At 45.4% G+C, this 14,176-nt stretch overlaps 1 protein-coding gene and 1 pseudogene across 2 annotated transcripts in view; one reads left to right on the top strand and one right to left on the bottom strand.

Moving 5' to 3' along the window:
* Positions 1-4,318: 4,318 nt before the first annotated feature.
* LOC308077555 (IQCJ-SCHIP1 readthrough transcript protein-like) lies at positions 4,319-13,269 on the top strand (annotated as a pseudogene). The gene is made up of 4 exons (XR_013935027.1): positions 4,319-4,434; positions 6,286-7,069; positions 7,707-7,779; positions 13,226-13,269. The product of XR_013935027.1 is annotated as an IQCJ-SCHIP1 readthrough transcript protein-like (transcript).
* Positions 13,270-13,350: 81 nt separating this feature from the next.
* Positions 13,351-14,176, bottom strand: part of LOC308077554 (connector enhancer of kinase suppressor of ras 2-like) — a gene marked incomplete at both ends in the record, with an annotated part of 41,007 nt that continues 40,181 nt past the window's right edge. Inside the window, 1 exon segment of the mRNA XM_080418303.1 lies at positions 13,351-13,360. Within this exon segment, the coding sequence (XP_080274429.1) occupies positions 13,351-13,360 (10 nt within the window).

The following is a 14,176-nucleotide window of genomic DNA, read 5'->3' as shown; positions in this document are numbered from 1 at the left end:
ACAGAGTATTTTTATATTGCAGTATTGGTACTTTTACTTAAGTAAAGAATTTGAGTACTTTTTCCACCACTGGCTGTTTCCAGTCGACGTAGGGCTACAGTATAGGAGCGCGGTTGCAGACAGTCACGCTGAGGCTGAGCCGTTACTCTGACCAGTGCCGTTGAAGAAAGAGGGTGTCAGACAGACAGTGACCTGAAGCGGGGATCTGATTCTGAAGTCTCCTGTTTTTCTATTGATTTGTTTGACTGAAGTGGGTCAGACTCCGGTGTGGCTGTAGGCTATACCGTAGCTCTGACTCCACGGCGCACGGCCAGCCTACACGCAGCGATGACTGTACTGACCGGGTCCGGCGCTCTGAATCATCTACCTACCGGGCCGGTGTTTCAAATTGTAAGGAGACCAGATCAAGTTGAGACCGCGTCTACTGTCGTCCTAGTAACAGCAGATGTTGTCCCCGGTGAAAAAAACACGTAGCTGTCCTCGTCAATGCCGTTTTTTTTTCATATCACAATGTCAAAACATACCGATCTGATTCTTGTTTGGGTGAAGAAACGCCAGACAGACGAACACTCACGTTGCGTTGTGGACGGCTCTCCGTTGGTTTTGTTGTTGTTGTTGAGGAAAAGGAAGACAACCACTTCCTGTGTCAGTCTCTCTAACAATAGATTTACACGTTTTATAAATGCAACTATTTGCCATTGGAGTCGGAGTCAACATGTGTAAGGTACAATCACTATTCAGCCCATTCAAAGCGTGCAAATAAACGCATCAATGAATTAATAAATATATAAATAAATGTTCATTCCCTCCTGGGATTCGAACTCTTCCCAATGTCAGCATAAATACACCAGAGAGGCGCTTACTCCGGTGCGCCATTCTTTTCACAACAAATAGGTACCATAAACAAATCATAGAGTATACAACCAGCCATTAAAAAACAAAACATACATGGTCACAGATTAACTTGAGACCTCAGTCACCACACTGATTTTATTTTACTGGTCTCCAACACGGCTGTTTACTACAGATTTGTTTCTAAAATATCTCACCATGATCATCTATTATTCATTAATGTTATAGGCTACTTAGAAATAGTAAATATGACGCATGATATAGGTTAGATAAACTGTTTATAACATGACCAATTATAGAGAAAATATGGCCAAAAGTGTCTGAAACCCCACATTACAGTGACGTGATTATTGACCAGTCAATTTTAAATGTCCTACAAATTATTGAAGCTAATGTTTATGTAATCTAATCACCTGGAAATAGTATGTTTAAGATACAGTTGCAGTCGCTGCACAGAAAATGGCATTTCAAGGCATGTCCATTTAGAGCTCTGGTCTCCGTTAGGAGCGGTGCTCCTCCCATTGACTGCAAATTCCACTACCGTGCGAGGTCTCCAACTGTAGTAAAACTAAAGAAAACGATTTTGCTACTCATCGAAACAAAGGCTGTTTTGTGTTGCTGAAAAACTATTCTCCACGGTGGGTTACATCTCAGCACACCACCTTCTCTGTATAATACACTTTTTGTGCAGAAAATAAAATATGTATTGCAGGTGAGTATTAAATTACTCACCTGCGCCCTCTACAGATCTGGTCAATATAAATAACCATTGATCATTAGGCCTACCATTGATCATAAACGAACAGTTTATCTAACCTATCATGCGTCATATTTACTATTTCTAAGTAGCCATAATGAATAATAGATGATCATGGTGAGATATTTGAGAAACAAATCTGTACTAAACAGCCGTGTGTTAGAGACCAGTAAAATAAAATCAGTGTGGTGACTTGAGGTCTCAAGTTGATCTGGCGACCATGTCTGTTTTGTTTTTTTAATGGCTGGTTGTATACTGTATGAGTTGTTAACGGTACGCAATTGTTGTGAGAAGAATGGCTCACTGGTGTAAGCACCTGTCTGGTGAATTTATGCTGACATTGGGAGTGGTTCGAATCCCCGAGGGGATAAACAATTATTTATTTATTTATGTATTCATTGATGCGTTTATTTCCACGCTTTAAATGGGCTGAATAGATATTGTACCTTACACACAATGACTCCAATGGCGAATAGTAGCATTTATAAAACGTTTAAATCTATTGTTAGAGAGACTGACACAGGAAAGAGTCTTCCTGTTTCTCAACAACAACAAAACCAACGGAGAGCCAGCGCCCAACGCAACGTGAGTGTTCGTCTGTCTGACGTTTCTTCATCCAAACAAGAATCAGATCGGTATGTTTTGACATTGTGATATGAAAACAAAAAACAACAGGCATTGACGAGGACAGCTACGTGTTCTTTCACCGTGGACAACATCTGCTGTTACTAGGACAACAGTAGACGCGGTCTCAACTTGATCTGGTCTCGTCTTAATCTTTGTCACCTGTTTCCGGCTCTCTGATGGGATTTATCCGGGTATAGCGGCGACCTGACCAGCGTATAGGCTCCTCTAGCCCACCGTCCACCACCACCACCACCACCTGACCTTATTGTTATAAAGCTGTTTAAAAAAAACATTCGCCGTTGTCTAGAGCTGGGATTTAGTTCACGATGTCTTGAGACAGCGGAGAACCTACAGAAAACATGACAGTGAGTATTATTACCTCATCTGAACGGTGGTGATGTTGCTGGCTACTTTTTTTGGGGGGCAGATTATGATTCATAAGGTGTGTGACTTTGCATTTGAACAGTGTGTAGCCTATAGTCCATGAGCCAGACAAGATTTCATTATCGAAAAAGTGGGCAAAACCGTACCTATATTAAATTGTTCATAGGGTCAATACGAGTAAATAAATATATGATAACCTTTCCACAGGAGCAGCTTTTTCATGGTTATCACACATTTTGTTATTTTCCCCATACGTACATGACAGGTGAAAAAATTACAACATTTGAAAAAGAGTTATCATAATGAAACTTCCTGAGTTGATTACTTACATGAAGACAATCATTTATCGTATTACAAGTTTTCTGAAATTTTATATTTAATATGCAAATTGGGCATTAGGAAAGTACGCCCGAATTTGCATAACTTTCCAGAATCAACATTGGAACATTGGACAAAGCCAGAGTCAACATTCTTATTTAATTTTGTTAAGATGTTGGAGTCAAAGGTTTTTAACGAGGGAATATTCAATATCTGGCTAAATTTTTGGGCTCTGGCTCATGGACTAAATATACAATTTCAGAAAACTTGTAATACGATAAATCATTGTCTTCATGTAAGTAATCAACTGGGGAAGTTTCATCATGATAGCTATTTTTTAAACTTTGTCATTTTTTCACCTGTCATGTACGTATGGGGAAAATAACAAAATGTGTGATAACCATGAAAAAGCTGCTCCTGTGGAAAGGTTATCATATATTTATTTACTCGTATTGACCCTATGAACAATTTAATATAGGTTTGGTTTTGCCCACTCTTTCGATAATCATTGCTCAATTTTGGGGCTCTGGCTCATGGACTACTAGTGTATAATGTTCTTCAGGGGGTGACAGCCGTTGTTATGTGGCTGTCATCCGCCCTGTGATGTTGGGCGGTTCTGGCACCACTGTTCTGTTGCCGGGGAGGATATCAGGTTTCTCCTGGGACATCATTAGAGAGTATGCTAAGAATGAACGGCGTTCCGCATAGCCTACTAAATGATCGATGTTGTAGGGCTTATCTTTGGAAATATAAGCGTAAGGCTTGTGATCATTCATGCGTGCTAGCTGTAGTATACAACCCTCGTAGACGTATTTATGATTCTGTCTTCTATCTACGAGAGTTGTAGGGTTCACGCCCCATGGAGACATGGACTTTCTGCACTATGCCCCGTAGACACTCCAAACATGTACAAATGTGAAAATAAAGGTGCTTACCCCCAAGCCCCAAATGTTAACTGGCTCTACGGGGTAGTAGTTTAATGTAATAATCCATATCTTTCAATAAAGAAGTGTTTTAATGCCGTCTTTGGCCGAACACCATTTTTTCGCCCTCGTTTACTTCCTGTTTACATTTAGTGTAATTCCGGGTTTCACCGGATGCGCCCCGTCACTACCCGTCACTACCCGTCACTACCGCCCATTGGGAACTTCTGACAGAATCGGCCACAGACGGCATTAAAACACTTCTTTATTGAAATTTTTTTATTAAATCAATATATTTATATAATAATTCCCTTAATTATTTTAAATATAATAATTATAATAATAATATTTTATATTTATTATATTATATATAATAAAATACATTTATTACATTTATTCAAAAAAGGAGGTGGTGCCCCCAGAGGCAAAACAAAAGGGGAAAAAAACGTTTTCTCTCTTTTTTTTTTACCGAATGGGTTCCCAGATTGGAGCTAGGATGACACACCATTTTGCAAATAGCTGGGACTAGTGACCAGCTCATTGTGGCAGGCTGTCCCTTAGATGAACACATCGGTAAGGTTGGCACTTGGCAGAGCAATTGACAGTAGCAATCCCTTGTTGATAAATTGAAACATTGCTAATATGTCATGCAGTAGCACAGGCCTATTTATTATATTGCTCACAGTCGCACCTAAAAAGCTGGACTCTAGTGTATCACCTCAGTTCTGGCTAAATGACATGCTGACCTCCAATCTTGGGGAGGAACATATAGGCCATGTAGCCTTATAGCCCAGGGGCACGGAACCCCTGACTAGGGGGTCCTCAGAGTTACTACAGGGGGGCCGGCGGACGCCACATTTTTGTGTGATAGGATCTTTGCTTTTCATTAACCACTTGAACCCTAGCATCCCTATTCTGAGGGGAACATTGGCTGAAAATAGCAGATCTACAAGCTCACAACGCCTCACGTTAAGGAGCTAAAGGTCAAGTTTACCAAGTGTTGAGGGTTTAAGTGCATATTTAAATGTATAGTTAAATGTCTAAAAACATTGATTTACACAACACTGATGACAGTCAATGAGTCACGGGGGTCCTTGCTTCATCTCTCTCTCAGCTAAGGGGTCCTTGGCCTGAAAAAACGTTGAAGACCCCTGCTATAGCCTATATAAATGACATATAAAAAGGATGGTAGTGGGTACACACATCTTTGTGGCGTGCCCCCTCTACCGACGTCATCGACATGGCCTCCCATCAATGACCAAGCAACATGCATTATGTAACTGAACCCTTTTATCAGCACATTTTCACTGGTGTGATTGAATATTGTTGTTACGGCATGTGGCAGCATTGTTGCCAGTGACATCATTGTCACTGGCAACAATGCTATATCCTATCCTATATTCTCCTACGCCAGTGTCTCTCTGGCCTGTTTTTGTTCCATGGACAAATACAGATCTCTCAGGACAGAGTGGCCCTGTATCTCTGCACGGCATCAGCAAGTTGTCCCTTCTCCAAGGAGTTGAGTCACAATGAATTACACTGTATAGATAGATTCTGCACCGCACTTTGACGTCAGCAATGCCCCGTGTTTGCACAGGTGTGAAGTAACGGTCATACCTCACACGCCTTGCAATATGTGTATTTATGACATGTTATTATTCAATATTATTTGTCACAGTATCATAACAAAAATGAATATGATCGTGTCACTCACCTTCAGCCACGATGTGGCCCGATGCTGTGTCAGTGACTCGCTACACATGAAATCAGCCTGGCACGTCCATGGCACAAAGGCTCTGAATGTGCTCACACAAATACACAATAGTGTGGTCATTTCGTTGCACCCTCAATGACAATAAAGGCATTGAATTGAATACGTACACGTACGCATTGTGCATTTGCATGCACCGGGTGAGGAGAATAAAATGACAAGAAACGGATGTGGTATAATATAGGGCTTGGCAGGAGAAGTGAGGAATCGATCGTATAGTGCGGATTAAAAAATGGTTAACATGTGGCGGTTGGCAGAACAATAGAAGAGAGGAGATACACCAGAGTGGCTGACTACGTAAAGAACAAGGTGCATCACGGAGGGACCAAAACAATGCTGCAAGAAAATCTGCCCCAAAAGGAAGTTCCTGTGTGCCAGCCAGGAAGTGTTTTGTGGTTGCGGGTCTCAAACCACAATAGTGGTGTGAGTAATCTCTGTCTGCACACTTCCCTAAATTCTCGTTCTTTCCTCTTCCCCCCCATCTCCTCGCTCCCTTGCTCTCTCTTGCTCTCATTCTTTGTGCCACATTGCCGTGGCTGCATTCTCTCTCTCTCTCTCTCTACATGCCTCCACTCTCTTGCTCCATCTCTCTTTCGCTATCCCTCTCTCCCTGTCATTCTCTCCACCTCTTTCTGTCTATGTTCTACCTGCAGGATTACCGGGAGGATGGCATGGACTTGGGCAGTGACGTGTCCAGTCGCTCCAGCTCAGAGTCCAACTCCAACAAGGTGACGCCCTGCTCCCCATCTCTTGACCTGGCCAATCTGGACGAGTACAAGTCCTCCCCCTCCCTGGACCTGGTCACCTTGGATGACTACGAGGAGGACGAGGACTACCAGGAGTACAAGAAGAAGGTGATAGAGGAGTGTGGGAGAGTGAATATGGAGAGGACTTCACCTCCCAGCAGCCTCCTGGCCAGGAGGAGGGCGGAGGAGTTGGGGCGCGGGGGACCGGGGTCCCCAGCGGAGGCACCCGTAAGTCGGTGAACAGCCGCAGTCTGGCCGAGGAGTTCCAGGATGTGAAGACCACCCCGCCGCTCCCCGCGCCGGGCGGACGCACCGCCACCTCGGCCGCGGCCGTCCCAGACGAGCTGAAACGGAACGGCAACCTGATCACGCCCAGAGGCCACCGGCTCCACTCCCCGGGCGCGCCACAGGGCGGCACGGGGACCCCCAAGGCCAGTCACTGCAGTGTCAACCAGGGCAAGGGGAGCCGTGCCATCGGGGGAGGAGAAGGAGGAGGAGGAGGAGGAGGAGGAGGAGGAGGAGGCAGTGGAGGGACTGGGGGGAGGATGGGGGGTTACAGGGAGGTGGAGAGCGTAGAGGAGGAACCTCTGCCCACCATGGACTGGGCGGCCCTGGAGAGACATCTGGCCGGGAGCAGGAGAACCAGAATCTCAACCAGAACCACAACCACAGCAAGACCAACTACACCTCGGTGAGTGGATGTGTGTTTTTGTTTGCGTGTCGTTGTGTTTATCTGAGTGCCTTGCGTATACACACACACACACACTCATCTGTTATTACGTGTCAGAGGTCATCCTGCATAGTATCTCAGTCATATTTCCCATGACCTGCTGGGGGTTAGGGTTAGGCTGTAATCCACTGGTTATCCATGTCAGATGGCTGCTGGAATATGAGAGTTGGAAAGCTGGAATAGGGCAGGGAATTGAGGATTAACAGGCTAATGTAGCGCTAAGTTATGTGGTCCAACTATGTGCATGCAGACAACAACACTGGACAGAAAACATGGATGTCTGTCTACGCAGCTGGGAAACAGAGGCTTTGGGGGGGGTGTGTGGTTATGCTGGTGAAGTGTCTGACTAGTCTACAAGGACTCTACAAAACACAAGAGACTGCATTATTTCATATGTCCCCTCCCCTGATGAATAGATTGTATTGTTTTGGTCAAAGTTATACCTCATCCTAATACAAGATAACATCTGATGGTGTACACACATTAACCATGGCACAGACAGAGATGTTTATAACCTTCGGTAGTAGTAGCCTTTACTAGTCATGTAACCATTCAGAGAATCTGTGTTGTTGTGGTCATGTGGTATGTCCACCAGTAGAGGGCAGTGTTGTATGGTTGCTCAGGCCACAGTGGCAGGTTCACTGTCTCCCTCCAAAGCCCTGGTGTGAAAGGTGTGCAATTCACTAGTTTTCTCATGACATCACATGCCTTAGCATTTATCCTTGTTAATGCCTTTATGCTCTATTGTTAAACTGTGGGTAAAAAAGACCATAGCTATTGAAGTGGTTAGAGAGAGAGAGAGAGAGAGAGAGAGAGAGAGAGCCCCCTCTATCTCCCTGCAGCATGTCTGGAATGTGGAGGGAGGGGTCAGAGCGGATGAGAGGGGCAGCAGAATGCTTAAAGATGCTATCTGTAGGAACACACGTGGGTCAGACTTGTGTCAATATGCATTACCTGCTCTCCCTCTGAATGAGGAAGGTCACCTCCTGGTCTGCTTTAATATGAGCCAAGTCTGGCTCTCTCTCGCTCTCTCTTTCTCTCTCTCTTTCTTCCCCTATATCTCTCTCTCTCTCTCTCTCTCTCTCTCTCTCTCTCTCTCTCTCTCTCTCTCTCTCTCTCTCTCTCTCTCTCTCTCTCTCTCTCTCTCTCTCTCTCTCTCTCTCTCTCTCTCTCTCTCTCTCTCTCTCTCTCTCTCTCTCTCTCTCTCTCTCTCTCTCTCTCTCCCTCTTTCTCAGTCCATCTTGCTACCTATTACCCCCCCCCCCTCCCCCCCCCAGGCAGTGGTGTGTGATAAGACTTGCCTGGCACCGAAACGTCTCTTAGGAGGGAGGTTTCTTAAGTAAGAAAGAACCTCCATCCTATACAGTCACTATCTTCCTACAGCACACATGCACAACCACGCGCACGCGCACACACACACACACACACACGCACACGCACGCACGCACACACACACGCACGCGCACACTCACACTCACACTCACGCACAATTCACATCGTTGCTGTCGGCCACAAACCTTGTATCTCGAAATGTCAACTTTTAATGTTTTTTCATCATTTAATACCCTACTTCATACAAGAGTGTCAAGCAAAAGTAGTGAAAATAGCCGATATACAAGCTCACTATGCGCGACGCAATCTGACTATCTTCAGCGCTGACACATTGCCGTTCATTGCTGTTGTCACTTGTCAGACATACATGTGCTACGAAGGCAGACTGGGTCTGGTTGGTATAGCAGAAAGAGAAGAGAACAAGTGTGCATGCATGGTGATAAGCAGCCACCACCTCCCTCTCCTTCCTTCCCACTGAAAGGAAAACCAGGCCCCGGAATTCCGATGGCCCTGTGCAGATAAGAAACGGGAATTAGCCGCGTAGCCGGAATTAGCCGAGCTGGGAGCCGGAGAGATAACGAGGAAAGACGTGAGGTATGACGGTTTTGACAAAAAGCCCATAATATACCTTGGACAATTCCAGAGTACAGTAGACGTACATGCTGCGAACCCTCTCTACCATGCCGTTGAAGGCACAAGGGGACGGGGCTGGCGGGCTAAGTTAGTGCAGTGAGTGGCAGTTGGGGCAAACACAGTCCCCACCAATATTATTTACTATTCTGTCCCTATCGGTACATAACTCGGACGGCGCTTAGTCGACTAGCAGACCATCGGCCGGTCGTCGCGGGCACTCGCGCCTGGAGGCGCTTGGGCGCGACTCCTCGGCCTCAAGGTCTGCTGAGTCGGCGCGCCTCCGTCATGGTCCAAAACTATACTTTATCGGCGGAAAAAATAGTCTGCGGTTTTTGAAAAAACATTGTCCCAAGCGGGAGTCGATCCCAGACTCCCAGAGCTTGTGGATCGGTAGTCCAATGATTAGCGAGGTGTGCCACTATTCGGTTTGTATTAGAATGTGACGTCCCGCCCCTTCGGGGCGAGGCTTACCCTCACAGTTACCTCACAGTTGCCAGGAGAGAGGAAGAAAGAGCCTTTTAAAAATGCTGTTAAATATTTAGACCTCCTCTCAGACAGGAGCCACCAGCCACTACTGCGTGTGTGTGTGTGTGTGTGTGTGTGTGTGTGTGTGTGTGTGTGTGTGTGTGTGTGTGTGTGTGTGTGTGTGTGTGTGTGTGTGTGTGTGTGTGTGTGTGTGTGTGCGTGCGTGCGTGCGTGCGTGCGTGCGTGCGTGCGTGCGTGCGTGCGTGCGTGCGTGCGTGCGTGCGTGCGTGCGTGCGCGCATGCACACACATGCATGCATGCGTGCGTATGTGTGTGTGAAGGGGGTTCTATTATGTGGGATGTGTCTGGGGTCCTCTTGAGAGAGATAGTGTTACGGTTCAGTAGACCCACAAACATTCTGTGTGCTTTCAGAATCACCGGGGACAGCATGGCTCAACTACTGCTAGACTGCCCCGTCTACTAACTGGTGTGACAATAGATGTATGGCTAGCGACTAGCGAGCCACCATCGGGTACAGGGTGCACACTGAGGCAAGCTGCTTGCTTGTAACTTCTGCAATGTATACAGATAAGCTAAAACTGCTTCACGCCAGACTCATACCTAGACAGGACTCCCCTCCCCACACGCACGCAAGCACGCACGCATGCACGCAAGCATGCACAGTGCACACACACACACACACACACACACACACACACACACACACACACACTCACACTCACACAAAGTGACACAAATGGTGAGACTTCATCCTGCTCATTGGCTGTCCTCTTGTTCACATCACCATGGTAACGGCCTCTTTGGCCCTGTCATGCTGAGGAGAATCAGTGGTGGTGATGAATGTATGGAATTAGATGTCTGTGGCAAGACAGCCGTGCGCGTACACATGCACAGCCGTGCACACGCACGCACGCACGCACGCACGCACGCACGCACGCACGCACGCACGCACGCACGCACGCACGCACGCACGCACGCACGCACGCACGCACGCACGCACGCACGCACGCACGCACGCACGCACACAAACGGACAGAAAAAGTGAAACATTACCTGTGCTCACATCCGGACCTGCAGAGCTTTTTACCTCCAAGTCAACAAATAATGGTGTTCACTGTTAGCAGGTCAGCATGTGGTTTCATGGTATTGTTGAAACAGTGATATTGTAACCACGTCCATTAGTTGGGATGTTTGGTTATGGAAGAGTGGGGGGGGGGGTTTGGTTTCCTCTGGAATGGGGGGGGGGGGGTGTAGGGGGACGCGTGGGCCGACGAGGATTTCTGAGGATGACGTCCGTGTTGACCTCTTCATCATTAGGATCTAATTAACTGTGGAGGCACGTGCCGAAGAGGGTCCCCCAGGGGCCTCCGGTAAACCAAGGGGTAAAACAATCCTCCCAGCCCTTCTGTCAGCTCTATGCACCCCGAAAAGATAAACAATAATATTATTCTTCTCCGATGGCCTCCAGGTAGAAGTCAGGCAGAGAGGCCCCAGTGTATTGCCACCCCTGTCCAGTAATTTACCTCTACTTGATCTACCGTGCAGCATATTCTGAATATAAATCCATGGCTGCAGGCTGCTCTTTTTCTTTCTTTATCACGCCGTGCACACACCCCAAACCCATACTCACACCATTTATAAACAGCCTGTGGGCAAGCTCAGTGCTCTTGGTAATATGGATATGCTGGACCTGCAGCAACACGCTCGCACACGCACACAAACGCACACGCACACACACACACACACACACACACACACACACACACACACACACACACACACACACACACACACACACACACACACAGGAAAGGAGATATAGGAGTTCATGTTTAAGTTTATGTTTTAATAGGAGACTCCTAATACTTTCACGTCAGCTCGAGCGGGCCCACTTGAAACTCCATTCACTCACACTGTTATTTATGTTGGTGCATAGCTTGACTAATGCCTCATGACAGCTGTGAAGTACATGTTATATAGGTATGCATATCAACAGTGCAAAATATGTATGTTATCAACCCTGAGCACTGAAGCACTCCACCTACGCTTACATGGCATAAACTATACTGCAGATATGCACATAACACACACAATGCACACACTTGTCACAGCTTCTAAAGGCAGCATCTGTACATACAGTATCCTTTATGCCTGGTTTATATTTTGTCTACCTGTTGTGAGCTTGTAGATCTGCTATTTTCAGTGAGCGATTTGGGTACAGGTTTGCATAGTTGTCCAGCCACCTGTACCAAATGCTGGCACTGCACGATTAAACAAAGACTTTCCCTTTAGCACTAGTACACTGTAAAGTGTGAGCCTCGTACACACCAAAGGAAGCTAAACAATAAAGCGAAGCTAGAAGTGCAGTAGAAGCAGCTTCTTATCAATAATTGGGCGTGTCCAAGGTTATGAGTGCCACCTGTCACTCAAGTCTCAGCATGGCGTGCCTGTTTGGGCGTGACAAAGCGGGCCGTTTGAACGGGAGCACATTTTGAAATCTAAGCTCTAAAATAGCAGCTGTAGATGACAAATAAGTCTATATTTATTACTACATGACCTATTTATGGATCAAAAATGTATAGAACGTTTATAAATAAGCTACTAAATAACCTGAATAGCTGTCTGCAGGTCACTACCATCGCCACCACTGCCTGCTGTCTGGGGAGACCGTCTGAAGAGACTGTCTCGCCGCGAAGCACCACTGCGCTTCCCTCGGCCAGAAATGACAAAAGCGAACTTATTAATCTTAAAGAGGTGGTGCCATGGTTTTGCACTTTTTCTGTTTTTCATGTGTCTATGAGGTTGATAGAACTTCATTAAGCCCCCTGGTGGTGTTTTTATGGTGTTTTATGTCTTCTCTGACTATTTTGAGTTTCTACCTGGAGGCTGAAACCTTGAGGGTCAAACGTGCCAATAGAAAAACAGCCCTTTAGTGACATAGTAAAATTATACCCTCCCCCTCATTATCATAACACAACAGGTGTGGGCATGGGGAGGAGGAGGGACTAGGACAGGTGGGTGGTGCTAAGGTGGTGGAGGAGGTGCTAAGGTGAGAACCAGGTATACTTAATGAACTGGAGGCGTGTCCACATAAAAACATAATTTTAACACTTTCTGTACACTTTTTTGAAAAAAATCTTCCTCCTAGTATAACCATAATACCTGATGATTATGTTTTAGGGGGAGAAAGATCTCTGAAAATCACGGCACCCCGTCTTTAATAAAAAAGCACAAACTAACTGCTTCACAAGTTAACTGTGTTGCAGCACATTTGTAAACACCTGGACCACATTGCTGTTTACATTGCTTAGTCACTACAGTATGTTTTATCTCTACTTTATTACACAGCATTGTTGAATATGCAATTCTGATTGGTCAATCAATCACAGCATTCTGTTATTTCTGAGTCACAGACCACTGCTCTACCTCTGTGTACGTTGCTACTGTATGGAAGCAGAAACTTGAATGAAAATTTAACCTAAAATGACGTATTTTGCTCGATGCTCGTAGTCGTAGGTAGCCGTGTAATAAGCAGTATAATGTACAATGAGGTGGTTATTCATGCAGGTTTATTTTCCAATAATGACCGCCTCACTGTACATTATCCCTTACTTGATTGTGATGTGTTTAACTGTATCTGCCTTTGTCCTTCCTTTGTCCTCTCAGTTGTTAATGCCAGTCAGTTTACAGGTGTGGGAGGACCAGCTTAATAGCCTATTCTCAAATTCACCATTAAAAAAGGGAGGGAAAAAATATAATAATAGAAGCGTGGAGCATGTTGCCCCAGACAATCACTCAAGGCTGTGGAAAATAAAAGCAGGAGACAGTTATGGAATACAAATGGGAGCAGCTCATTCTCTCACAAGTTATGCTGTTCACTAACCAATAAGCCCCAAGAGGCTGTGGTATAGTGATATTAGAACAACGCTGTAAACACAGCCTCACGTGGCTTATTGCTTTTATAAAATGGTTACTAAATATGGCAACATGAAACCAATAGACTTATCCCGAATCAAAACCGTTTTTAATTACAATTTCACTACAAGAATCATTTCTACAATAATGTAGTCCCTAACTGCCTGCACAAACAGGTGGTTGTTACGCAACTTTTATTCAGACAGACTCTGATATAACTGCGTGGAAGCTCGTGAATATTGTTAACACACTTTTAAACTAGCCGTTGTGAATGTGAAATGAATCAGTATCAGTATTGAGCAACTGCATTGTCTATTTCTAAAATATCAGTAGAGCTGCTATTCTTTCTGCTTTTGGAAGAACATGTAAAGTTCATGAACATTTTTGAATATTGAACATTAGTGAACATGTTGGCCCATAATGACATGCTCAAAGGCACACCATAATGACATGCTCAAAGGCACACCATAATGACATGCTCAAAGGCACACCATAATGACATGCTCAAAGGCACACCAGATTGGAAGTGGGGAGTGACATGCAGATTGCTGCCCCTCCCCATCTCTCAGCCCATTTCCTGTCAGCCTACTGTCCTATCCATAAAGGCATAAAAGCCCAAAGATAAATCTTTAAAAAAAAAAGAAAAGAAAGTGGAGTAGGTGAGTTCATTCAAACCCAGACTGAGCTCATACTGGAGGTGAG

The sequence above is a fragment of the Gymnoscopelus braueri genome, assembly GCF_963280865.1.
Source record: "Gymnoscopelus braueri genome assembly, chromosome: 21".
Taxonomy (NCBI): domain Eukaryota; kingdom Metazoa; phylum Chordata; class Actinopteri; order Myctophiformes; family Myctophidae; genus Gymnoscopelus; species Gymnoscopelus braueri.
The sequence above is the reverse complement of the archived record's forward strand: the minus strand, read 5'-3'. Positions and strand labels throughout refer to the sequence as shown.